Source organism: Ursus americanus, chromosome 14 (assembly GCF_024610735.1).
Source record: "Ursus americanus isolate L20-20 chromosome 14, mUrsAme1.1.p, whole genome shotgun sequence".
Taxonomy (NCBI): Eukaryota; Metazoa; Chordata; class Mammalia; order Carnivora; family Ursidae; genus Ursus; species Ursus americanus.
In genome coordinates, this window is record NC_142140.1 from 31,526,739 (window position 1) to 31,552,611 (window position 25,873).

At 49.6% G+C, this 25,873-nt stretch overlaps 1 protein-coding gene and 1 long non-coding RNA gene across 5 annotated transcripts in view; one reads left to right on the forward strand and one right to left on the reverse strand.

The window, feature by feature from the left end:
- FAM3D (FAM3 metabolism regulating signaling molecule D) overlaps positions 1-20,416 on the forward strand; it is a 38,417-nt gene extending 18,001 nt beyond the window's left edge. For all 4 annotated transcript variants that reach the window (XM_045807553.2, XM_087866902.1, XM_045807552.2 and 1 more), the window contains exons 5-10: positions 1,441-1,558; positions 9,028-9,086; positions 12,130-12,180; positions 16,809-16,893; positions 17,592-17,718; positions 20,022-20,416. In XM_045807553.2, the coding sequence (XP_045663509.1) occupies positions 1,441-1,558; positions 9,028-9,086; positions 12,130-12,180; positions 16,809-16,893; positions 17,592-17,718; positions 20,022-20,111 (530 nt within the window). In that variant the 3' untranslated portion in view covers positions 20,112-20,416. The remainder of the gene's footprint in view (positions 1-1,440; positions 1,559-9,027; positions 9,087-12,129; positions 12,181-16,808; positions 16,894-17,591; positions 17,719-20,021) is intronic.
- Positions 20,417-21,235: 819 nt separating this feature from the next.
- LOC148108930 (uncharacterized) lies at positions 21,236-25,022 on the reverse strand. The gene is made up of 4 exons (XR_015726565.1): positions 24,902-25,022; positions 23,402-23,551; positions 22,834-22,925; positions 21,236-21,375 (listed from the first exon to the last, which is right to left on the reverse strand). It is a non-coding gene; the product is annotated as an uncharacterized LOC148108930 (long non-coding RNA).
- Between the last annotated feature and the right edge of the window lie 851 nt (positions 25,023-25,873).

Sequence of the window (25,873 nt, forward strand, 5' to 3'; positions counted from 1 at the left end):
GAGAACGTCTGGCCTCGAGAGAAAACTGGCCTCTCCGTGAGGGGACGGGGGACCTGAGGTTAGGGCCCAAGGCTCATAGGAGAGGAGGACCCCTCCCCAGCCTCATCCTCAGCCTCATCTCACCTTCAGGCAGGTGCTGGGCCTCCTGAGAAGGGTCCTCTCCAGAAGGTGGGGAAGGGGAGTCAGGTCCCCACATCTCCAGCCGTAGGCCCAGACACCCACTCATCCCCTAACAGCCCCTTGCGTCTCTGCTCCTGGCCCCCATCCTGGTGACAATGTCCTGGTTTGAGCTCTGGTTATACCCATCAGGTGGGTGGATTAAAACTTGGGGTGGGGGGAAGGGCAGGGCAGAGAGCCTAGGATAGGCATTCCACGCAGACCTGCAGGGCTGCCCACCTGTCGAGGGTACCCTGGCGTGAGTGGCATTCACTCCTAGGAAGGAGCAGCTTTACCTACTCAGAAGTGCCATGGGCTTGCCAAGGCTCGCACCAGTGCGTTGTGTCCCCCCAGGGGGGCACTTTTCCCTGATGCACATAAAGGCTCCCTAGAGGCTGGCAAGATCCTCATCACCCTGACCACATGGATTCTCCCAGTCTCAAGCCTAGCCCTGCCCAATGCTCTGTGCGTTCATTCCGTGAAAATTTACTGAGTGCCTACTATGTGCCAGGCACAGGAGTAAGCGGCACGATTTAACAAGATCATAAATGTAAAGTGCTTGCCGCAGTGCCTAGCACCCCCCTCAGCGGCTGCAGCTTCTCTCAGGAAGCCTGTGCGTTTGCTCCAAGCGGGTGCTGCCGGAGCTCAGCCAGATGCGCGGCCCCGGGCTGGAGAGAGGCTGCTCGATCACGGCTTTCCCTTTGCAGGGACACTTTCTCTAATTCCGTGTTTACGTGTTTACGCAGTCCTCCCTAAGGGTACTTTCCAAACTGTCAGGTGGTATTTAAAAGGGGGGGGGGCATTAATATAAATCAGAACCTGCGGGGCCGAAAGCACAGGTGACGGATATCCCAGCTCACAAAGAGGCCGCGGAGGACGGAGCAGCCCAGCAGCTGTGTTTGGAGGCCCTACGTACATCTCCCGCCTTCCGCGTGCCCTGTGAGGGCCGCACGCAGAGGACGCGGGTCTTAAGCAGAGCCAGGCTCCGTGCTGGAGCTAGAGCTGTCGTGCTAACCCTGAAAACGAACTCGAGGGTGGTCAGCCACACAGCCGGTGCCCTGCGTCTTTGACGGGGTGGCTGGAGGCGCTGTGCGCCCAGAAAGGGGCAAACCCCCCAGATTCAGGCGGTGCGCGAAGGCGGCTTGGGGAGGCTTGTCTGCGCTGGGTCCCGAGCCTGCTCCCCCGCCCTCTCCCCTGCGAGCCTGCTCCCCCGCCCTCTCCCCTGCCTCCTCCGGAGCCCCGTCCCGAGCTGCCAGCACCGAGGTTGGTCTGTTCCCTCCACAGAGGCCGTGAAGACCAAGTGTGGCCTCAGCAAGCCCTGTCCAGACAACTTCTTTGCCTTTAAAATCAGCAGCGGAGCCGCCAACGTCGTGGGCCCCACCATGTGCTTCGAAAACTTTGTGTAAGTTTCTTGCGTTTCGTTTCTTTTCATTCGTTCAATGGCAAATTCGGAGGCTGCAAGGGCGGGCCCTGAGACCGGTCCACACCTTCCACTCGCTTCCTTTCCCTCTGGGTGGATGAGTCACACATAACAATGATTCTCACAGCTTTCCCCGTCAGCCAGCACCTTGCGAAATGCTTCCCAGCTTCCTCTCATTCAATCCCCCAACGCTCCCAGAGGTGGGGCTGTCATTATCCCCTTTGCAAAGATGAGAAAATGGAGGCTCAGACAGCATTACCCAGCTGACTAGTGGCAGAGTCAGGATTTGAACACAGGTCTGCCTGACAGCCAAGCTGCCGGGCTTCCTAAGATCAAGATCCAGGCATCAAAGTTCAGATGCGGCAGGTGTCAGGGCTTCCACCCAGGTGCAAGTGGAAGACTACGCATTATCCAAACCAGCTGGTAAAGGCTCTGGGGCAGTAAGTCTATCCTGCCAAAGGAGCCAGAGATAGGTGATTTATTTATTTATTTATATTTATTTAAATTCAATTTAATTAATATGCACTGTATTAGTTTCAGAGGTAGAATTTAGTGATTCATCAGTAGCATGTAACACCCAGTGCTCATTACATCACGTGCCCTCCTTAATGCCCATCGCCCAGTTACCCCATCCCCCCACCCACCTCCCCTCCAGCAACCCTCAATTTGTTTCCTGTGATTAAGAGTCTCTTATGGTTTGCCTCCCTATTTTTATCTTATTTTATTTTTCCTTCCCTTCCCTATGTTTATCTGTTTTGTTTCTTAAATTCCACGTATAAGTGAAATCATATGATAATTGTCTTTCTCTGATTGACTTATTTTGCTTAGCATAATACCCTCTAGTTCCAGCCTCATCATTGCAAATGGCAAGATTGCATTCTTTTTGATGGCTGAGTAGTATTCCATTGTGTGTGTGTGTGTGTGTGTGTGTGTGTGTGTGTGTGTGTGTGTGTGTGTACCACACCTTCTTTATCCATTCATCTGTCAACGGACATCTGGGCTCTTTCCATAGTTTGGCTATTGTGAACATTGCTGCTATAAATATTGGGGTGTGGGTGCTCTTCAAATCACTGTTTGTATCCTTTGGATAAATATCTAGTAATGAAATTTCTGGGTTGTAGAATAGCTCTATTTTTAACTTTTTGAGGAACCTCCATACTGTTTTCCAGAATGGCTACACCAGCTCGCATTCCCACCATCAGTGTAGGTGGTTTCCCCTTTCTCCACATCCTCACCAACACCTGTTGTTTCTGGAGTTGTTAATTTTAGCCGTTCTGACTGGTGTGAGGTAGTATCTCATTGTGGATTTGATTTGTATTTCCCTGATGCCGAGTGATGTTGAGCATTTTTTCATGTGTCTCTTGGCCATTTGGATGTCGTCTTTGGAGAAATGTCTGTTTGTGTCTTCTGCCCACTTCTTGACTGGATCTTTTGTTTCTTGGGTGTTGAGTTTGATAAGTTCTTTATAGATTTCAGATACTATCCTTTTATCTGATATGACATTTGCAAACACCTTCTCCCATTCTGTAGGTTGCCTTTTAGTTTTGTTGACTGTTTCCTTTGCTCTGGAAAAGCTTCTTATGTTGATGAAGTCCCAATAGTTCATTTTTGCTTTTGTTTCCGTTGCGTTTGGAGACATGTCTAGCAAGAAGTTGCTGTGGCTGAGGTCGAAGAGGTTGCTGCCTGTGTTCTCCTCTAGGATTTTGATGGATTCCTGTCTGACATTTAGGTCTTTCATCCATTTTTAGTTTATTTTTGTGTATGGTGTAAGAAAATGTTGCAGTTTCATTCTTCTGTATGTGGCTGTCCAATTTTCCCAACATCATTTGTTGAAGAAACTTTTTTCCATTGGATATTCTTTCCTGCTCTGTCAAAAAGTAGTTGACCATAGAGTTGAGGGTCCATTTCTGGGTTCTCTATTCTGTTCCATTGATTTCTGTGTCTGTTTTTGTGCCAGTACCATACTGTCTTGATGATTACAGCTTTGTAATATGGCTTGAATTCTGGGAACTGTGATGCCACTAACTTTGGTTTTCTTTTTCAACGTTCCTTTGGCTATTCAGGTCTTTTCTGGTTCCATACAAATTTTAAGATTATTTTTTCCAGCTCTGGAAAAATATTGATGGTATTTTGATAGGGATTGCATTGAATGTGTAGATTGCTTTGGGTAGCATAGATATTTTAACAATATTTGTTCTTCCAACCTGTGAGTATGAAACGTTTTTCCATTTCTTTGTGTCTTCTTCAATTTCTTTCATGAGTGTTCTATAGTTTTCTGAGTACAGATACTTTGCTTCTTTGATTAGGTTTATTCCTAGGTATCTTATGGGTTTTAGTGCAATTGTAAATGGGATCGATTCCTTAATTTCTTCTGTCTCACTTTTAGTATATAGAAATGCAACTGATTTCTGTGCATTGATTTCTATATCCTGCCACTTGGCTGAATTCCTGCATGAGTTCTAGCAATTTTGGGGTGGAAGTCTTTTGGGTTTTCCATATAGAGTATCATGTCATCTGCAAAGAGTGAGAGTTTGACGACTTCTTTGCTGATTCGGATGCCTCTTATTTCTTTTTGTTGTCTGATTGCTGAGGCTAGGACTTCTAGTACTATGTTGAACAACAGTGGTGATAGTGGACATCCTTGCCGTGTTCCTGACTTGAGGGGAAAAGCTCTCAGTTTTTCCCCATTGAGAATGATATTCGCTGTGGGCTTTTCGTACATGGCTTTATGATATTGAGGTATGTTCCCTCTATCCTTACACTGTGAAGTTTTAATCAAGAAAGGATGCTGTGCTTTGTCAAATGCTTTTTCTGCATCTATTGAGAGGATCATATGGTCCTTGCCCTTTCTTTTATCCATGTGGTGTAGCACATTGATTTATGGATGTTGAACCACCCTTGCAGCTCAGGAACAAAGTCTACTTAGTCATGGTGAATAATCCTTCTAATGTACTGTTGGATCCTATTGGCTAGTATCTTGGTGAGAATTTTCACATCCATGTTCATCAGGGATATTGGTCTATAATTCTCTTTTGGTGGGGTCTTTTGGGATCAAGGTAATGCTGGCCTCATAGAACAAGTTTGGAAGTTTTCCTTCCATTTCTATTTTTTGAAACCACTTCAGAAGAATAGGTATTATTTCTTCTTTAAATGTTTGGTAGAATTCCCCTGGGAAGCCATCCAGCCCTGGACTCTTGCTTGTTGGGAGATTTTTAATTACTGCTTCAATTTCCTCACCAGTTATGGGTTTGTTCAGATTTTTTATTTCTTCCTGTTTCAGTTTCGGTAGTTTATCAGTTTCCAGGGATGCATCCATTTCTTCCAGATTGCCTAATTTGTTGGTATATTGTTGCTCATAATACGTTCTTACAATTTTTTGTATTTCTTTAGTGATGGTTGTGATCTCTACTCCTTTATTCATGATTTTCTTTATTTGGGTCCCTTCTCTTTTCTTTTTGGTAAGCCTGGCTAGCGGTTTATGGATCTCATTAATTCTTTCAAAGAACCAGCTCCTAATTTTGTTGATCTGTTCCACTGTTCTTTTGGTTTCTATTTCATTGATTTCTGCTCTAATCTTTATTAATTCTCTTCTGCTATTGGGTTTAGACTTTATTTGCTGTTCTTTCTCCAGCTCTATTAGGTATAAGGTTAAGTTGTGTATTTGAGACTTTTCTTATTCTTGAGAAAGGTTAGTATTGCTATATACTTCCCTCTTAGGACCACCTTTACTGCATTCCAAAAGTTTTGAACAGTTATGTTTTCATTTTCATTTCTTTCCACGAAATTTTTTAACTCTTTAATTTCCTGGTTGACCCATTCATTCTTTAGTAAGGTTCTTTTTTAACCTCCATGTATTTGTGTTCCTTCCAAATTTCCTCTTGTGATTGAGTGAAAGTTTTAAAGCATTGTGGTCTGAAAATATGCAGGAAATAATCTCAATCTTTTGGTACTGATTGAGACCTAATTTGTGACCCAGTATATGATCTATTCTGGTGAATGTTCCACGTGCACCCGAGAAGAATGTATATTCTGTTGCTTTAGGATGGACTGCTCTGAATGTATCTGTGAAGATCATGGGGTCCAGTGTGTCATTCAAAGCCCTTGTTGCTTTGTTGATCTGCTTAGACAATCTGTCCATTGCAGTGAGTGGGGTGTTAAAATCCCCTATTAGCATATTATTATCAATGTGTTTCTTTAATTTTGTTATTAATTGGTTTATATAATTGACTGCTCCCATGTTAGGGGCATAAATATTTATAATTGTTAGATCTTCTTGTTGGATAGACCCTTCAATTATGATACAGTGTCCTTCCTCCTCTCTGTCTTTGGTTTTATTTTTTTTTTAATTTTTTATTATGTTTGTCACCATACAATACATCATTAGTTTTTGATGTAGTGTTCCATGATTCATTGTTTGCATATAACACCCAATGCTCCATGCAATACATGCCCTCCTTAATACCCATCACCGGGCTAGCCCGTTCCCCCACCCCACCCCCCTCTGAAACCCTCAGTTTGTTTCCCAGGGTCCATAGTCTCTCGTGGTTCATTCCCCTTCTGTTTACCTCCCTCTTCATTCTTCCCTTTCTTCTCCTACCAATCTCCCTGCTATTCCTTATGTTCTACAAATGAGTGAAACCATATGATAATTGTCTCTGCTTGATTTATTTCACTTAGCATAATCTCTTCCAGTCCTGTCCATGTTGCTGCAAATGTTGGGTAATCGTTCTTTCTGATGGCTGAGTACTATTCCATTGTATATATGGACCACATCTTTATCCATTCATCTGTTGAAGGGCATCTCGGCTCCTTCCACACTTTAGCTATTGTGGACAATGCTGCTATGAACATTGGGGTCTGTATGGTCCTTCTCTTCATTACGTCTGTATCTTTGGGGTAAATACCCAGTAGTGCAATTGCTGGGTTATAGGGTAGCTCTATTTTTAACTTTTTGAGGGACCTCCACACTGTTTTCCAAAGTGGCTGTACCAACTTGCATTCCCACCAACAGTGGAAGAGGGTTCCCCTTTCTCCACATCCTCTCCAACATTTGTTGTTTCTTGCCTCATCAATTTTTGCCATTCTAACTGGTGTAAGGTGGTATCTCAATGTGGTTTTGATTTGAATTTCCCTGATGGCTAATGATTTTGAACACTTTTTCATGTGTCTATTAGCCATTTGTATGTCTTCATTGGAAAAGTGTCTGTTCATATCTTCTGCCCATTTTTTGATTTGATTATTTGTTTCTCGTGTATTGAGTTTGAGAAGTTCTTTATAGATCTTGGATACCACCTTTTTATCTGTAGTTTCATTTGCAAATATCTTCTCCCATTCTGTGGGTTGCCTCTTTGATGACTGTCTCCTTTGCTGAGCAGAAACTTTTTATCTTGATGAAGTCCCAAAAGTTTGTTTTTTCTTTTGTTTCCTTTGCCTTTGGAGACGTGTCATGAAAGAAGTTGCTGTGGCCGATGTAGAAGAGGTTACAGCCTATGTTCTCCTCCATGATTTTGATGGATTCCTGTCTCACATCGAAGTCTTTCATCCTTTTGGAGTTTATCTTTGTGTATGGTGTGAGAGAGTGGTCAAGTTTCATTCTTCTGTATATAGCTGTCCAATTTTCCCAGCACCATTTATTGAAGAGACTGTCTTTTTTCCACTGGATGTTTTTTCCTGCTTTGTTGAAGATTAGTTGACCATAAAGTTGAGGGTCCATTTCTGGAGTCTCTATTCTGTTCCATTGGTCTATGTGTCTACATTTGTCTGATATGAGGATTGCCAACCCAGCTTTCTTTTAATGTCCATTAGCATGATAAATGGTTCTCTACCCTCTCACTTTCAACCTGGAGGTGTCTTTGGGTCTAAAATGAGTCTCTTGCAGACAGCATATTGATGGGTCTTGCTTTCTTTTCCAGTCTGATACCCTGTGTCTTTTGATTGGAGCATTTAGCCCATTTACATTCAGCAACTATTGAAAGATATGAATTCAGTGCCATTGTATTATTACCTGTAAAGTTGCTGTTTCTGTATATTGACTCTGTTCCTTTCTGGTCTATGTTACTTTTGGGCTCTCTCTTTGCTTAAAAGATCCCCTTTAATTCCTCCAGGGCTGGTTTAGGGATCTTTTAGTTTGTTTGTCCTGAAAGCTCTTTATCTCTCCTTCTATTCTGAATGACAGCCTTCTGGATAAAGTATTCTTAGTGCATATTTTTCTCATTTAGCACCCTGAATAGATCATACCAGTCCTTTCTGGCCTGCCAGGTCTCTGTGGACAGGTCTGCTGCCAGCCTTATGTGTCTACCCTTGTAGGATAAGGACCTCTTTCCTGAGCTGCTTTCAGGATTTTCTCTTGAAACAGGTATTTTAATGGGGATTCTGGGGCACCTGGGTGGCTCAGTCAGTTAGATGTCTGCCTTCGGCTCAGGTCATGATCCCAGGGTCCTGGGATCAGGTCCCGCATCAGGCTCCCTGCTCAGCAGGGAGTCTGCTGCTCCCTCTGCGCCTCTTCCCACTCATTCTCTCAATCTCTCTCTCTCTGTCTCTCAAATAAATTAAATCTTTTTTAAAAAATAAGGATTTTAAGCCTAACTCCAACTTAAGCAAAAGAAGGAACTTAGTGATTCCCATATACAAAATGCAGAGATAGCAGGCTTCAGGACCAGCTGGATCCAGGGGTTTAAAATTGTCATCAGGGGTCCCTCTCATACCATCTTTAGCTCTCTTCTCTTCTGTTAAATTCAGTTTTCTCAACATGAAAATGAGTTACTTCCTGTGAAGGAGGGAGGCCATTAGCTCGTTGACATATCAGCCTAGGCTGGCACCCCACTGGGAAGAGAACTTTCCCATCCAAATTATCCCTGTAAAAGTCCCAAGACTGAGTTTCCTTGGCTGGCCTGGGTCACATGACCATACCTGGCTCAATCACTGTGGGCAGGGACGCAGGATGCTCTACTTGTCCGGGCCTGGAAGACCGAGGTCAGTCCTGAGAACTACCTAGTCTGAGAGTAGAGAAGGACAGTTTTCCCAAGAAACACCAGAAGACTGGAGCGTGGATGTTGGGCAGGGAGCAACACAGCTGGATTCCACACGGCAATCCCAGCCACTGCAGGAGCGCAGCAACGCTCTGGGCTCTGCCTTCCTCCCAGCAACCAGGCCTCACTGCTTGGGGGAGGTGGGCTGGTCCCACCTCCAACACCTCAGAGCCCCAGGCAGGGACCTTCCCTCTTTTCCGAGCAGACTGTTCTCGTCCAAACATGCCATGAGCATTCCTCAGAGAATCCAGCCCACCACTTGTTTCCAGGAGAAAACAGATGGCCCAAATTATTCTGTGTGTTTCCTAATGCTTCTGCAGAGCGCCATGTGGGCCCCCTCAGAGTTCCAGAGTCACAAAAGCAGAGTGTTCGTTCCACACTTGGGACCAACTGTTCTATTTTGTTTTTCTTCTTCTTCTTCAGGATCATGAGTCCTGTGAAAAACAACGTGGGCAGAGGCCTGAACATTGCCCTGGTGAACGGTGAGCTGCTGACCCACCCCCCAGACAGCCCCGACCATGCTCTTAGTACTGGGGGTGGGAGGTACGGGGAGGTAGTTAACATTCATTCAACCAACACTGGCTCAGCTCCTACCATGTGCCTGGGGCCGTCCTGCAGTGCATGGGAGGGGAAGCTTGTGGGAACAGAAGGTCTAAAAGACCTGGTCCAACCCACCAGAGTCCTGACCAGACCTCTGCCGTGTGCAGCTGTCCCAGGAGGATATGCTTCTCCTGTGAAGCACGACCCCATCCTCAAGGCCATGCAGCCTAAACCAATACACATGAAACCATGGGGGACAACCACCAACAATGTGAGATGATGAGCTGATTGCATACCTTCATTCATTCATTCAATAAATATTGACAGCAGCTACTATGGGCCAGGCCCTGTACAGAGCACTGGGGTAGGTCAGCCATGAACTACAAGGACCGGCCCTGGCCTCACACTCCCTGGGGTCTCCATGAAATTGATCACCAATCCAGTGGGGTGAGCATATATGAAGGAGAAAGAAGCACAGCTCTGAGAACTGGGACACAGAGCTGGGGACGGGGGCATCAGGGGAGGCTTCCAGAGGGAGGTGCTGGTCAGCTGAGGCCTGAAGGATAGTAGGGGTTGGCCAGAAAAAAAAAGTAGAGGAGGCTCCTTCGAGGCTGGGGCAACACTGTGCAGGGAACAAAGAAGGGAGGAGTGGGGGGAAGGATTGGGAGCCATACAAGGTCTTTCTGGATGCACCAGAGAAGGAAGGATGACAGGTATAGCTTGGGGGGGGGGGGGGCAGGCAGGATGACAAGGTGAGGGGCTAAGCATCCTGCTAAGAAGTATGGGCTTGAAGCTAAGGACAGTAGGGAGCCTCAGAAAGGCTTTGAGCAGGCCATGAGGGCTCAGCCCTGCATGCCAGAAACTTCCTTCCAGCTTGGAGTAGGGAAGCTGGAGTCAGGGAGACGTTGCGGGGGAGGCCCACAGCCTCATTACCCTGCATTTCTCGCAGGGCACAACTGCAGGCCAAACCTGAAACAGGGACACATTTCAGGAGCAGGTGGGTTTATAGGGACATAGTAAGGACCAGGTGCTCTGCCCTAGCAAGGACACTCTTCTCTGCCTTTGGAGAGGCATGGATGAGATGGAGAGCAAAGGCCAATTTCCTGAATCTAAGAGCTGCTTCCTGGGACAAAGGGCAGAGCAGGTGGACAAAGGGCACAGCAGATACTCAGGAAGGAAAAGGTCAAGCTTGTGTGTGGCATGACTACGGGAACACACTTAGGAAGTGACAGGGCTGGAGTGGTTACTCCTAGGGGAGCCATCTCCCTTCTGCCAAGAAATCCTGCTGCGTGGGGGGAAAGGTCAAAGCCTGGAGCAAAAATAGAGCCTTACCCAGAGCAGGAGGTCAGAAGGCAGCCCTGACCAACTTCTGGGAAGCCCGAGAAAGGTGGGGTCTGGGAGGGGCAGGAGGCTGAGCGGGGGCATGCCCCCTCCAAAGTCTTGAGAAGGAGAGCAAGGCCTGATTCACTCCACTGGCAGCTCCTTCCTACAGGAAGGACATGGCGCTGTTCCACCTAATCTCCGCTCACCCCCCTCCCCCGGCTCCTCCCCACAGGGCAGGAGCTGGCCCTGGCCACAGCCCATCTGGCTGAAACCTGCTCGTTCTCTCCGCCCTGAAATGGGCCACTGCAGAAGGAGAATAGTTTCCCATGAGACAGGCTCAGACTAGGGCCTCCTTCCCTTCCCCTCAGAGCAAAGACCAAAACAAGTATCCATAACACCAAGAGCTAATGTTTATTGAGCCTTCACTGTGTGCTGCCTATTTAATTCAACCTCATCCCCGTGCTAGGGTGGAGTCGTGCGCCCTATCCCCACGTTCCAGGTAAGAAAATGGAGGCTCAGAGAGGTTAGGCCACTTGCCCAAGGTTACACAGCCGACAGAATCACCTAGATTTGAACCTGGATCTGGCTGACTCCAGGTTGTAATCGCTCAGCTGAACTAACTTCCCTAGACTAAAAACCTCTGGAAGCATCTACTGCTTGCCAGCTGTGGAGAAGTCCAATAAATCACTCTCAGGGCCTCAGGGTCTCACCTGTATAATAAGCCAGCAAGGACTGCTAAAGATTAGTGGTTCTCAGTCTTTTAGGGGGCAGAGATTCCTTTAGAAATTGTGCAAACTACACCTCTTGCCCCTAATTCCAGAAAAATGTGTAAATATAAATGATCAGTTTCATGTGTACAACCCCCCCCCCCCCGCCCCTTTCCACAGACCCTACACTGGAGGCTCGGAGAATCCAGGAAGGGCTGCAGTGTAAACCCTCCACCCACCCAGCAGTAGAGCCTCCACTATCCAGGCCCTGTCCCTACCCTCTCAGGGATGCACAAACTGGCTTGGGGGGAAGGGACCTGTGGTGAAACTATAGAGCTTGCCATCCCCTCTGCAACACCCCCATCTAGTGGCAGAGAGTGAGAACTGCGACTTCCTGTAGGTCTTGGACCCTTCGCAAAACACACCAAGGCTATTCAGATGACTGGACTCGGACTCGGAGTTTTGAGTACATTCAACCCACTGCATATCCCTTTGCCTTCAAGAGTCGGATTGAAATTATACATTTCCTATTTAGGAAGAAATAATGATAACAATTGCAGTTATTTTTATTACTGGTTTCCAGCTAAAATTTGTCTTGTATGTTTACTGCCTAGTTTAAATTCAGCTCCCTCAGTTCCCATAGCCCATTGTTCAGATGCAACAGTTGAGGTCAAAATACTAATTTGTGCATTAGGAAGTGGCGAGGCAGAACACAGACCCAGATTGGCTGGATACTGTTCAATTCCAGAGATCTTCACCGTTATGTTCTGGTACCTCTCAGATCAGCCCAGAAGTTAGTGGGCCCCTGCGCAGTCCTGCATGCTTTCTATCGGACCTGACTTGACTCACATTATTATTCCATTTTTAGATCTTAGACTAAAGAGTAGCCATTTTCTGCAAAATGATAGGCAGGATGACCTGTTTCAGGAAGTCAGTTTTGCTCTCTCACCCGCAGGAACCACAGGAACGGTGCTGACACAGAAATGTTTCGACATGTACTCTGGAGGTAGGCATCTCTGTTGGCGCTGACGTCACAGGGTGGGCTGAGCTCCTTCCTATGGCAAGAGAGCCGTCAGGGTGCTGGGACACTCGGCTCTCGTCTCCACCGGAGACGACCAGAAGGAAGCACGGTAGGGTTGGAGGACCATCCTTCTGTCTTTGAAACTCCTTTCTGCTGTCTTAGTTGGCTCTCCTGGGTGCAGATCCTGAGATCAGAAGTCAGGTGCAACAGTTTACTGGGCAGGAGGTGATCTCAGGAAATGCCAGCCGGAAGTGAGACAGGGAGAGGGAGACAGCCAGAACTGTGTGCTACCAGGCTCAACGCTGCGGGCAGCTGGAACTCGGGAGCCAGTGTCAAATACATGCCTCAGATCTCAGAGGGGCATGGGAGCTGGGGCGCTCCCACCCCTAATTCCTTGGCACTTCCCACATTTCTGGTCTGCCCCAGGGCACAGAGGAGGATCTGGAGGTCAGAGAGGACCTTCAGGCAAAGAAATGCTGGAGCTGGCAGTTGGAGGCCAAGCAGGTGCACGCTCAAGTGCTAAGGACAAGGACACATGGCTCAGTTTGCTCTGCTAGGTAAAGGGTATTTTATTTTAAGGCCTCATGGGTCTCTCTTGGGCCCAAGGATGGGACAAGGCCTCCTAGGGCCCAGAAAGGATCACTCTGGGGCTCTAAGCTCTCTGCGTCTTTCTGCAGACATCTTTTCTTCTCTCTGCCCAGGCACAGTATTTGAACTCTGTGCATGTGACCACCCCACTGTCCTCCCACCCTTAGCACAGCCTGGGGACAGGCCCCTGACCTACCTGGGCTGGACTTTCCCACCAGCAGCTTCCTCACCCCCAGGCTGCCTGGCAAAGCTGTGTTGAGGGCGGGAGTCTCACCCAACAATCCTGACATCTTCCAAAACGTGGTGGAATCTGTCCCAAACCGTGTATGCCACCCACTGCCCAGCTGGCAACCCACCTCCTTCCCTCTGACCCGGTGAACCTCAACAAGGCGTAAAGAAGCAGCAGGGCAGCCCCTCGCAGGCAGCAGAAGTCTTGGTCCTGCAAGGACAGGTTTCCATCAGGACAGATAACTGAGCTCAGCCCCCTTCTCAGAGTTCAGCTCAGCTCCGTTTCCCTTCCCTGTACCTGCGATCTCAGGGCCAGCTCTGGGCTCAGGCATCACTACCTTCCTGTGCCCACCTAAACACATGAGCCCCAGAGGGGACAAAGCCAGGCAGCAAGAAAGGGGGAAGCCCTCTTGGCTTTGCAAACAAAGGAGGGGCTGAAAGGCGGGCAGTGGGAATCGGGTGCCCAGCAGTCACAGCTGGGAATGTAGGGAAGGTGTTTGGCAGCACCACACTTCGAGACAGCAGCTGGCGCCCTGTCCTGGGCCCAGGGCTTCGGAGGGTCCCCTGGGTCCCCTGAGGGCCTCCTCCAGTGAGTCCCACCCCACAGGTCGGGTCTGCAGGGCCTGAGGACGTGCTGGGCGGAAGCCTGCATCGGGGCCCATGCAGACTTCCAGGCATGCCCCGCTAGGACAGAAGCTGCGGACACACCACTAGGACCGAGGGATGGCCAGGGCACGGCAGTGGCTGGAGGCGAGGGGGTGGAGGAGACGGAGCTTGGACAGGCAGGCGGGGGGTGTGCATGTGCAGGCACGCGAGGCCCCTCCTGCAGGACCGAGCTGGAGATGGGTGAGGAGACGGTGGGGCAGGCTAGGGGCCGAGGGCCAGAGACCGTCATGTGTTCTCTGTCCAGGACCCTGCATGTGTTTGGGGTGGCCAGGCCAGGTTTATGGAAAAGATCCAGTCTCTGGAGTCAAAGACTTCAGGCTGAGACAGTTGACACCTTTTGCACTTGAGTTTTGTCATCTGTAGAATAGAGGTAAACCACAGTGTCCTCTTCAGGAGACGGATCTGGGGGTTTGGGTGGGAATTGGCACTAATCATTGCGAGGGGCCCGGCCTGCCTGGGGGAGGGCCCAGGGGTGCAGTCAGCCTTCCCCCTCCCCTTCCCTCCCCTCCCGCCCTCCATCCACATGACTCGGAAGCAAGGAGGTCATTGTCAGAATGAAAAGGGTAAAAAAAATTTTTTTATTTTTATTAATTTAAATTCAATTAACATGTAGTGTATTATTAGTTTCAGAGGTAGAGGTCAGTGATTCATCAGTCTTATATAGTACTACCCAGTGCTCATTACATCACCTGCCCTCCTTAATGTCTATCACCCAGTTACCCCATCTTCCTACCCACCTCCCCTCCATCTGTTTCTTTCCTATGATTAAGAGTCTCTTATGGTTTGTCTCCCTCTCTGATTTCATTGTTTTATTTTTCCCTTCCTTCCCCTATGTTCTGTTTTGTTTCTTAAATTCCACATATGAGTGAGATCATATGATAGTTGTCTTTCTGTGACTGACTTATTTCACTTAGCATAATACCCTCTAGTTCCATCCATGTCATCTCAAATGGCAAGATTTCATTTTTGATGGCTGAGTAATATTCCATTGTATATGTATACCACATCTTCTTTATCCATTCATCTGTCAATGGACATCTGGGCTCTGTCCATAGTTTGGCTATTGTGGGCATTGCTGCTATAAACATTGGGGTGCAGGTGCCCCTTCGGATCACTACATTTGTCTCTTTGGGGTAAATACCCAGTAGTGCAATTTTCACTGGCTCTATTTTCAACTTTTTGAGGAACCTCTGTACTGTTTTCCAGAGTGGCTGTAACAGCTTGCATTCCCACCAACAGTGTAAGATGGTTCCCCTTTTTCCTACTGTTTCCAACACCTGTTGTTTCCTGAGTTGTTAATTTTAGCCATTCTGACCCGTGTGAGGTGGTATCTCATTGTGGTTTTGATTTGTATTTCTCTGATGCCAAGTGATGTTGAGCAGTTTTTCATGGGTCTGTTGGCCATTTGGAGGTCTTCTTTGGAGAAATGTCTGTGTCTTCTGCCCATTTCTTGATTGGATTGTGTTCTTTGGGTATTGAGTTTGATAAGTTCTTTATAGATTTTGGTTATTAGCCCTTTATCTGATAAGACATTTGCAAACATCTTCTCCCATTCTGTAGGCTGTCAAAAAGAGTAAAAAAACCTAAATTTTATATTGCTCTTTTATGAACATGGATGTAACCACGACTGTTGGGGACCCAGAAACAGAAGCATTTGAGGACAAGTCGCCCCTTCCCACAAGAGATAAAAGGTGGCAGTGACTTCTTAAAGTGAGAGGATAATTAATAGAAAGCACACTTCATTCTTTTCCAACTTTACTGTCCATGCCAGACAAGAACAGATCTTGATATCTGTAGCTCATGGCTCCAACCAATTTTCAGAGTTCCCTCTTTTATCTCAAGAGTTCAAGGGCCATTTTACTAACAGAGCTGCTGTGGTCACTGACTACAGGCCTCTGTCTTACTGAGCTGGTTGGTGGCTGGCCTTGCTTTCAGGGTTTGATTTTAGGTCCAAGGGATCCCTGGGGAATACTAAGAACTGGCTCATCTTCGTGGGTGTGGCCTGTGGGCAAGGCAGCCACACAGCCCTGGGCTTAGAGCAGACTCAGGTTTAGCCTGATGCTCTGCCCTCACCATCTTGAAATTCTTAATTTTTTAACAAAAGTCTCCACGTTTTCATTTCTCACTGGGCCCTGAAAATTATGTTGCCCGTCCTGCTAATAATTGCAATTCCATTATAGTGCACTTTCTGTATGCCCTGAGTTGTTGTCACATTTGGTCTTTACAGAAATGCTGTGGGCAGGGCTATGCACCATCCTTGTGTGACAGATGTAGCCCCTACTTTTCCCACTAGGCCCATCTTGCCCATACCTCCTCAACTGTTCAAGAGCCCCCTGTGCAAGTTACGTCATATCCAGAGTACCACCTGAATTAGTATTTTCTTTTGAATCGGCTCACTTTTTTTCAACATAAATAATGTTAAAAACTTAGGGCAGTGATATAATTTCTTATCAGTTTTTATGCAGAAAAGGTGACCACAAAAATAAGCACAATGGAAACAAATCCATGTCCTTGAAGTGAGCTGGATGCTGATGTCTCCCCGAGGAGCCACACCCAGGCCTACTTTCTGGTAAAGGCAGAGATTTTGCAAGTGCAGGGAGGTGTTAAAGATGCAGAGGGAGGCTTGGTCCTTGGCATAAGCTAGAGAATTGTAGGGCACTGATGTTCTCTCTCTGTGACCTGAGTTGCCTGTGGTGCAGTGGATATCCTCTCAAGTCAGCACAGACAGGCTCTTAACCACCTCCTTCTAAGCTGGTGTGCAAAGATCCCAGAGTTCCTGAGAGATGACTGTGCTCCATACCTTGGGTGCAGGTCCCCAAGCGCCCTTAGAACAATCTCTCTCGCTCCTGGCTGCATATCAGAATCGCCTGTGGAACTTTTGAATTCCAGTGTCCACCCCGCCCACCTGAATTAGGGTACCCTTGCTCCATGCACTTTGCTCTCCCCTGGACAAGGGCTGCAGGGAGCTCCATCCAAGGTGTCGCCTCCTGCTGGCCCCTGAGCTTCCAATGGAGCTCCGTGTCAGCCTGCCCCTGGCCACTCCTGGATCTTCAGGGCAGTAACAGAGAATGAGAATGACCAGCAGTTATTTCCCTTCAATAACCAGCACCCCACTTTCTTTCCTCCCCCAGATGTTAAGCTCCTGGTAAAATTCCTTAAAGAAATTCCAGAGGGCACGCTGGTGCTGGTGGCCTCCTATGATGACCCAGGAACCAAGTAAGTGGGAACCTTCACCTTCCCGGCCATGGGTTGAAGGGAATCAAATGCTTCCAAGCCCTAAGTGCCTTTTCCCCGCTCTCCCACTTACTCTGTCTTCTGGCAGCTTCTCCTAGGGAAATAACCAGATACGTGCACAAAGACATGTTCATGGCGGTTCATCACAACCTTGGTTACAACACTGGAAAACTGGACATACTGTCCCTGTCCAATAAAGACCAATTAGTTACAGAAATTACAACACATGTTGATATGACGTATTATTATATACATAGAAAAGGATCTACTCCATCAAAAATGATGATGTAGAAAATAGTTTAAGGGCCTGGAAGAATGCTCACCCTTTAGTATTAAGTGGAAAAAAAACAGATTATAAAACTATTGGTATGATTCCCCAGTGCATGGGGGGAAAAGACATTAAGGAAATACATTAAAATTTTACAGTGATTATGTCAAGTGGGGTGAGACTATAATTTTTAGTTCCTCTGTGATGTTCCATATTTTCCAAGTACACATGTGTATTTGTAAACAGAAGCAAAACCGTACTACTGGCCACTTAGCCCCGTTCCTGGTGAACACGACTCTGCAAGCATGGCTGTTGCATCCAGCCAAGGGTAGAGCAGAGGGCAGGCCAAGTGCTTGTGAACCTCACGCTTCTCCCACCCCTCCACCTCACTGTCCTCTCTGGTTCTCTGCAGAATGAATGAGGAGACCAGGAAGCTCCTCTCCAGCTTGGGCAGTTCCTATGCAGAACAGCTGGGCTTCAGAGATAGCTGGGTCTTCTTAGGGGCCAAAAACCTCAAGGATAAAAGCCCTTTTGAGCAGGTGAGTTCCTGGCAGCCTCTCCATCCCAGTGAAGCAGGTGGGGGTAAGGTGCCAGGGATGGATGGACAAGGACTGGGGTAACTTGGGAGGGACAGTGTGGGGACCTCAGAGGTCAGGGTGGCCCGACTGGCTAATCCACCAGCAGGAAGTAGCCTTGACCATTTTGCGAGGAGCTGGGTCACATAGAAATGGATAACTACCAGGAAGGAGAAGGAAAAGGAGAAAAGAAGGATGAGGGAAGGAGGAATGGGGAAAAAGAGAAAAGAATATAGAGATGAAGCCTGCGTGATGGGCGAACAGGGGGCAGGATGTGTCGCTTCTGGTCCCATTGGAAACCTAAGCCAAGCCCCTTTTCTCTCTCTCTCCACTCTCCTGCCCCGGGGCCTCAGGCTCCCCACCATAGGGGAGAGGTTTAGACCAGGGGCACTGTTCCCTTCTAAGCTCCCTGTGGAAAGGATAAATTTGCATCAAGAGGAGGACACAGGAGAGCCCACCTGAGTACATGGAAGGGGTCAGGAGTGGACCATGACAGGCGGCTCTACAGTCACTACTCAGGGGTTGCCCCAAGCCGAGTCTGGGAGGCAGCCCACAGTGGAGTCTCCGCGGTGCTCTAGAGGAGGAAAGGGGAGTCAATGAAGGGGTGGGAGCCTCCAGGGAAATGTTGCACCTTCTCTCCCTGTCCCCCATCTGTGCATCCCCAGCTCAGAGCAATTCCCAGAGGTGGGAAAACTAGCCAGATCTTCCGGGCATGAAGCGGTCCCTTGTCTGGTGGTGAGAACATTCTGCTCTGCCTAGACCCCAAGGCAGGCAGCTCAGAGTCGATTCGGACACATAGGACTACTGAGGCGAGTGAACTCTTACCCTGAAGGCAGAAGGGAGCCCTGGAAGGTTTAAGCGAAAAGCGACAAGAGCAGATGGATACGTAAGAAACACTAGCATTCAGCAAGCACTTGCTCTGCACGGGCTCGGCTGAGCAGGTTACCTGCAGGTCCTTCTTTCATGCCCACAGTGAAGTAGGTACGATTCTCCTCCCACCCCCCAGTCAAGGATCCGGAGCCGTGGAGAGGTTTCAGGCAGCTTGTTTGGCTCTGATGAGGATGTAGCTCTCCTCCTGGTCTGCTGCCTCCACGGAGAGTCCTGATGCTTTTAGCACAGCCTCCGTGGCTGAGCACAGGAAGGCAGGGGGGAGACCCAGGCAGTAATCCAGCCAGTAGCACAGCAGCCTGCAGGGAAGGGGCTGTGGGAGGCAGGGAGCGACAGTGTCAAGACGCTGGGCTCCAGGTGCGGGGACCACAGTGGGCTGCGAGGGTTCTTGCCTTGTCTGGAAGATGCTGGCCTGGTCTGTATGTGTGAGTTTCTAAGAGAATGCATTCAGGTCGTTAGATGTTACTTTTAAAAAAATGATAGTACAGTGTAGCTTCTGCTGGAGGAGATGAGGGAGCCGTCAGTTTATAGCCTCCAGGTGAAGAACACAGGCAGTGGGTGGGGATCCAGAACATCCCTGTGCGGGGAGGGGGTGGGGGGTGGAGACAGACAGACCCATCACCCAGAATGAACTGGGGCCCACGATGTGATTGAAACCATTAGGTCTTTGTGCCCATACATGGGGCTCTGGGTTTTAGAGAAGCAGCATCCAGAATTACTTCCATCCCTAAGGGTTAGCTACAATTATTCCACTGGTAGAGTTTGCTATTTACATTTCTTTCTTCCATAAGCTAAGCCTAAATACAATCTTAACCGATTCTATTCTATGTTTATTAATCTTAATTAGTATTACACAGTAGTTCTGCCACTAGGGTCACTTTGGCCCTCTGTGCCTCAGGTTCCCCATCTGTAGAATGGGATGGTAATGGGATGCCCTTCTCAGGGCTATTGTAAGGAATACATACATAAGGCACTTTGCAGCCGGCATAGAGCAAGTGTCATGAAGTGCTAGGATGATGCTTGTCATTGCTGTGGTGGTTTGGGGGTGTCCTAGAGAGGCTGATGGAGAATGTGGCAGAGGAGCTAACACTCTGCAAGCCTGCCCCCCAATCCTTGGTACCCCACCCCCCAGGGCATGACAGACAAGGACTGAGCTCTGATCTCCTCTGTAAAATCTTTCACATGTTGCCATCCCTCTGCACCTCAATTTCCCCACCTGTAAAGTGGGCTGGTCCTATCCCACACCACCACCTCCCCATGGGAGGGGCTGAAGCCAGGGTGGAGTGAGTGAAGTCAGGATGTCTTAAAGCGCAGTGAAAATTCAGGTGCAAATTCTGAACAGCCTCCCCCATTGTCCGTGTTACTCTTTCTCTCTCTAGTTCTTAAAGAACCACCCGGACACGAACAAATACGATGGCTGGCCGGAGCTGCTGGAACTGGAGGGCTGTGTTCCCCAGAAGGTATTTTAGGGTGGCTGCAGGACTGACAAGCCCCTGGCTGTCCTGGGGACAGCGTCAGCTGCAGCAGCCAGAAGGGCACCAGGCGGCCTGTGGAAAGTTCCCCGGGCGGGGGCTCTGCGCACCTCCCCTCTTGGGAAGCAGCGGCCTCCCAGAGGCTGCGGCAGCCTACCTGAGGTGGCCAGCCATCAGGGGTTCTTCTGGAGCCTATCTGCAGGAAGAACAGTCCGCTTTCCTTCAAGACGGCCAGCGCTCGCTCCCAAGGACGGACGGACCACCCGCACCTGCGGCGCACCATTAAATTTTATTTTTGCTGATTTTGAATGAACTTTCTGACCTTCTGATGTGCAGCGTTTCTGCCTGGGATCCAACTGACCCAGGCCAGGTTGGCTCGGGCCGCAAGCGGGGACAGGTCGGTGACAGCTTCGGGCACCAGGTTAGGCTGCTAGAAGACCCACAGGAGCAGAGAGAGCCCAAGGACAGAACGTGGAGCCTGTAGTCTTCCTCTGCTGCTTGAATGAGAGCTGGAGGGCTCCAGAGCCAGCGAGGGGGAGGCGGGTGTCGTGGGAGGAAGGCTGGGAGGAAGAGGCAGGCTGTCTGTCGGGCAGGCTTCAGGGAGGACGTCCTGGCCGTCTTCGTCTTTGAGTGGTTCTCCGGGAGCAGCCCCTGAGATGTATTCGGGAGGTGATTCTGGAAAACACCAGTGGGGGTGGGGAAGTAAGACCGGGAAGGAAAGGCAGCCAGTAAAGGCTGGGGGTGAGTGGAGCTTCGTTCCTCGAGGACCCCCAGGAAGCCATGTGGGATACACACATCCGAGAGCTCGGAGCCAGGGTGAGGGAGCTGAGCTGTTTATGCCCCATCCTGTCATTGCTGGGGGGCTGCTGGTGTTGGGGCTGAGGGGAATTCCTGAGCACTTCTTGTTGGCCCTACAGAGGAAAGCGTGGCCAGCCGTGGCTTCACAGGGAGTCCTTAGCCGAGAGACGTTGGTACCAGCCACTGAAGCCCACGGAGGGGGTAAGGCCCAAAGGATATGGTGCAAACACCCTGCCTGAGGTCTCTGAGAAGGGCCACGCATGGGGTGCCTAGAGCCAGTCCTGGGAGGGGGACACGGGAGAAGACCGTACTGGTACCTGGGCTCCTGGAGTGTAGACCAGGGAGCCTGCAAAACTCCCGTGCAAGTACAAGTGCCCTGAGCCGCGGACCAGCAGACGCTCAACTCCGGCTCACAGCAGTGGTGTGGGGCCCTGGGGATGGGCAGGGCTTCCAGTGCTCCAGTCTGGGGTAGAGAGGAGGACAAGAGTGTGGGACCCTTTGGCCAGAGGCCCCGGTGGGCTGGGACTTGGGCTACTGTTGTGATGGGGTTGAGATCAGGGTTCAAAGCCCGACGGGACAATTTTGAGCAGGCGGAGGCAGTCCGAGGAGGGCACCTGGCCAGCCAGCACCCACCACCCCCAATTCCATTACCCCATTTTTCCCGGTGCAGATCCCTCTCGGGGACTAAAGGGGGAGTTTGCCTGCAACACCCACTAACTCCTCCTATCTAGACACTCACATTTGTGTGGTGTGGAATGCCTGGTGGCTGCGTAAGCAAATGGAATTTGCTTCGTTCCTGCCATTTTCTTCCAAGAGGCAGGGTCCTCTGTTCATACCTGACCGTGAGTGCTAAACAGGGCTGCTGCTGAACCCGGTCACCCTCCCTTCCCAGTCCCCAGGACTGAATGGGGGGTTTCTGCAGGCCCTGGCCCCTGACGATGCCACTCCTTTTCTCTTGGCTGACTTGCTTCTCGTTGTACTCTATTGCAGGCAGTGTGGCAGAGGGAACGCCTGGCCTGGGTCTGAGCACTGGCTCTCCACTTGCTAGCTGGGTGAGCAGATGTCACCTCTCTGAGCCAGAGCTCCTCTGTGAAAAATGGGGGATTCTAGCTGTCTCTCAGGGGCTCATGGGCATGAAATATAAAATTTCCACATCACCAAAAATTGTCCAAAAAAATTAGATAGATAGATAGATAGATAGGTAGGTAGATAGATAGATAGATAGATAGATAGATAGATAGATAGATAGATAGATAGATGTTTGGGAGCAAGAATACCTTATAAAATTAAAAGAACCGATAAGGACTTCTAAAGTGAGTTCAGGGCCAGAAGTAGGGCTAGGCAGAGCTCTTGGCGTGGCCACTATTTTAAAAGGACATGGGGTGGCCAGCTGGGTGTAAGAGAAGACTCATGGTACTTTTCCAGAAGCTGTCTTGCATAGCACTTTAAAGAAGTCTGAGAGAATGTCAACGGGATAAATCAGAGAATTGGGGAAAGGGTCTCAGGGAGGGTGGGGGCTTGGAAAGACAGCACAGTGGAACGCCTGGTACCCACCCAGGCCCCCTCGCCCAGTTTCTGCCTCTAGGAGTCTGTCTACGAGCCTCTTTGGAAAGCTGCCCTCAGGCTACTCGTTCTTAGCTCCCAGAGGCAGAAAAGAGAGGCCAGGAGGTGCCAGAGTTTACATCCTGGCAGGCTGGTCCCCAGCTCCTGAGCGCCTGGCTGGGAGTGTGCAAGCCCAGCTCCCTGTCCTGGGGCAGGGCAACCATGAGCTGCCGTCTACACTCCATGGTTCCCCCCCGGAATCAAGCTGGGGGTTGGCCTGAAAGTGTCCCTTTGCTTGGTTGTGTCCCCTTCCCTATCCTGCTCCCCCACCACTCTCCTACCCACGTCCTTAATAAATCACCTGCATGAGAACACTCACCCCCAAGTCGGCTTCTAGGGGATCCGTCCTCGGAGAGGCAGTGACCAGGGCCAGCCGGATGGGACTGAGCCCGGGCGAGGAGACAAGACCCCCTGGCATACAGGAATTGTCATAAAGAAGGTCAGTTCCCCAGGAGGAGAGGCTCAGTGAGAGAGCCGCACCTGTGGCTGCCCCGCGGGGCCCGTGGGAGAGGCCACCTGCCGTTGCGTGCTGGGGAACAGGAGGCCGAGACCACAGGTCATGCCCCCGCCCGCCTCCCCTCCTCAACCAGGGGCCAGCCTCAGTTGGCACATCCTCCACATGATAGAAGGGAGCCCAAACGACCACCAAACCCACCAAGGGGATGGCATTCTAGAGCCAGCCCCTTCTAGGTCCCCCCCACCCTGGGATGGGCATCGCAAAACGGCAAATACCCATCAGATTCTCAACACCATTGTCAGGGCACTGTGGCTACTACGGGGACCCCCGGGGCAGCTCACGATTGGGCAAGACAGTCCAAGAAAATGGCTGTAGAGAGTTGGGTCGGTAGCCCCCTTATGAGACTGTTTCCTACTCAGTCATTACTCACCCGCTACCCATTGAGAACAGGGTAGGCACTGGGGACACTACGGTGAAGAAACTCGATCCAGTCCCAGCTGGTCCGTCTCTGTTCCTCAGCCTTGGCCCGGGCTTTCCAGCAGCTGTCATTCTGGTCCTCACCAGTAGGTGGCAGCCCAAGCTAGAAAGGGAAAGGTGCAAGGTTACCCCTGGCCACCCACTTTGGGGAAAGGTGCTGTGCTTAACGGACAGGATGCCTAGGACTTACCAATGGGCGGTGGGTTTACTATCACATTATTAACAGCATCAGAACAGCAGCACCTAACTTCTAGGGGAATTGCTGTTATACGCTCTGTACGAATTTCATTCTCACAGCCCCATGTGGTGGGGCCCATTGTTAACTCCTTTTACACGTGAGGAGAATGAGGCTCAGAGGCCAAGGGACTTGTCCAAAGTCACACAGCTAAGAAGCCTCAGATTGAGGGTTGGAATCCCAGCCTATCTACGTCACTACAGGAAACAAACCCTTCAGAAATACTTCCCCTGAAACTACTCAGGGGTGAGCAATGTTTTCTTCTCCCCCCCCCGCCTCCTCCTCATCCTCCTTTTCCACTTCCTCTCCCAAACACACCCCTCCTCCTCCTCAATGCCTCTGAAGACGTTTGAAAATTGCTCAGAACCTCTGAGTCAATGTTCTCAAAAGCTCCCCGCATTTTGTAAGCCTTGCTTCCCTCTACAGGATTGTAACTCAAGAAGGAGCAGGTGTTTCTGTGTCCATTTCACAGATGGAGAAAGAGAGGCTACAAGCTGTGCCCAGGCTACACAGTGAGACCAGGCAGAGCTGGATCCTGACCCCGCACCACCAGCTCTCTTTTCCTAAGTCATCCGTGTCTGCATCCCAAGCACCTCCTTGGTGTCAGGCCCTATGCCGGGCTCCGGGGCCACCACCCCCATTCCTGCCCATCACATGGGGTCCGATCATCGCATTTCAGACCCACAACCTGCCAGGAGCCAGGCTTCGGACCTTCAGCCAATCGAGGCCTCCAGTCAACCAAGCTTTCAGTGCAGCTCATAAGTCATATTCAGCAGGACTCTAAGCAGATGGGGAAAATTAATAAACGGGTAAAATTCCTTTTCTCTCCTCCCATCCCACCAAGAGGCAAGCTGGTGGGTAATTATGGGATGGCTGCCAAAGGAGTTTGATCTTCAGGGCTGACTTATGGCATTTTTACTGCTCTGGCTGACAGCCAATTTAGTCACGGCCCTTTACAATTTTGTGGATGCTCTCCTTACTGCAGAAAATCAGAAGCTGCATCCCAGCCATGATTGAAACAGGGAGAAGGGGAATGGGGGGGCCACTGAGGCAGGGGCTGGACCCAGAAGAAGGAGCAAAGGAAGAAGCCACATTTTTGCTAGCCCAGAGGGGACAGGACTAATACTTTCCATGCAGGGTGCTCTTGCAATGAGCTAGGATTGAGTTAGGCACTCTGCCTGCTTACACTATTTCATTCATCCCCCATCATGTACTCACCCATTCCACTAATATTTGTTGAGTGACTGCAATGTGCCAAGCTCTATTTTAGACCCAGGGGGGTAAACTGATGAACAGGACAGACCATGTCCCAGCCTTTGTGGAGCTGCCATCCAGGTGCAGGAGCTGAACAATAAACACAGAAATAATATCATTCCAGTTGCTGATAAATGCTATGAAAAAAATAATAAACAGCCCAGGAGGCTAGTTTGCATAGAGAGTCAGGGCAGGCTTCTCTAAGGAGGTGATTATGGATCCTGATGGATAAAAAGGAATCATGCAAGATTAAAAAATGGAGTCAACAGAGAGAGATGGAAAACAGTCCAGGCAGAGAGAACAGCAAGTGCAAAGGCCCTGGGGTGAGGAGAAAGGTGATATGATCCAGGAATTATCGGGGAGAGAAGGGAATAGGAAATGAGGTCTGAGAGGCAAGCAAGACTTGATGGAGCAGAACTTTGGACTGTGGGGAATTTCATTCTATGGGCAAAGCTGGATCTAGAACACCTAGTCCTGACCCTGCACTACCAACTGCCATTTCCTAAATCATCTGTGTCATATATCATCACCACCTCTTAGCCAGGCACTGTGCTAGAGGAAAGGGGGGGCTGCAAGGTTCCCCCTGCCCAGCACCTCTTAAGAAAGGATGTTCTGCTTAATCAAGCTGGTTACCTGGGACTTGCCAATGGGCAGTGGTTTTATCCCGAGCAGCATTAATAGCATTATAACAGCCGCACCTGACTTCTCTGGAGAATTGCTGTTGTCCAAATCCTCTACTCAGAGCTTTACACAAGTCACCTCACTTCATCCTCAGGGCCCCAGGGGGTCAGGGGCCATTGTTTTCCCCCTTTTGGTCAAGTGGGAGAGTATAAAACAGGGAATGACATCATCTGATTTATGCTGTAACAGAACAATGGCTTTGGCTGTACACACCTACCTTTCGGCCATCCGAGCAAACCTGTGCCATGTGCGTGG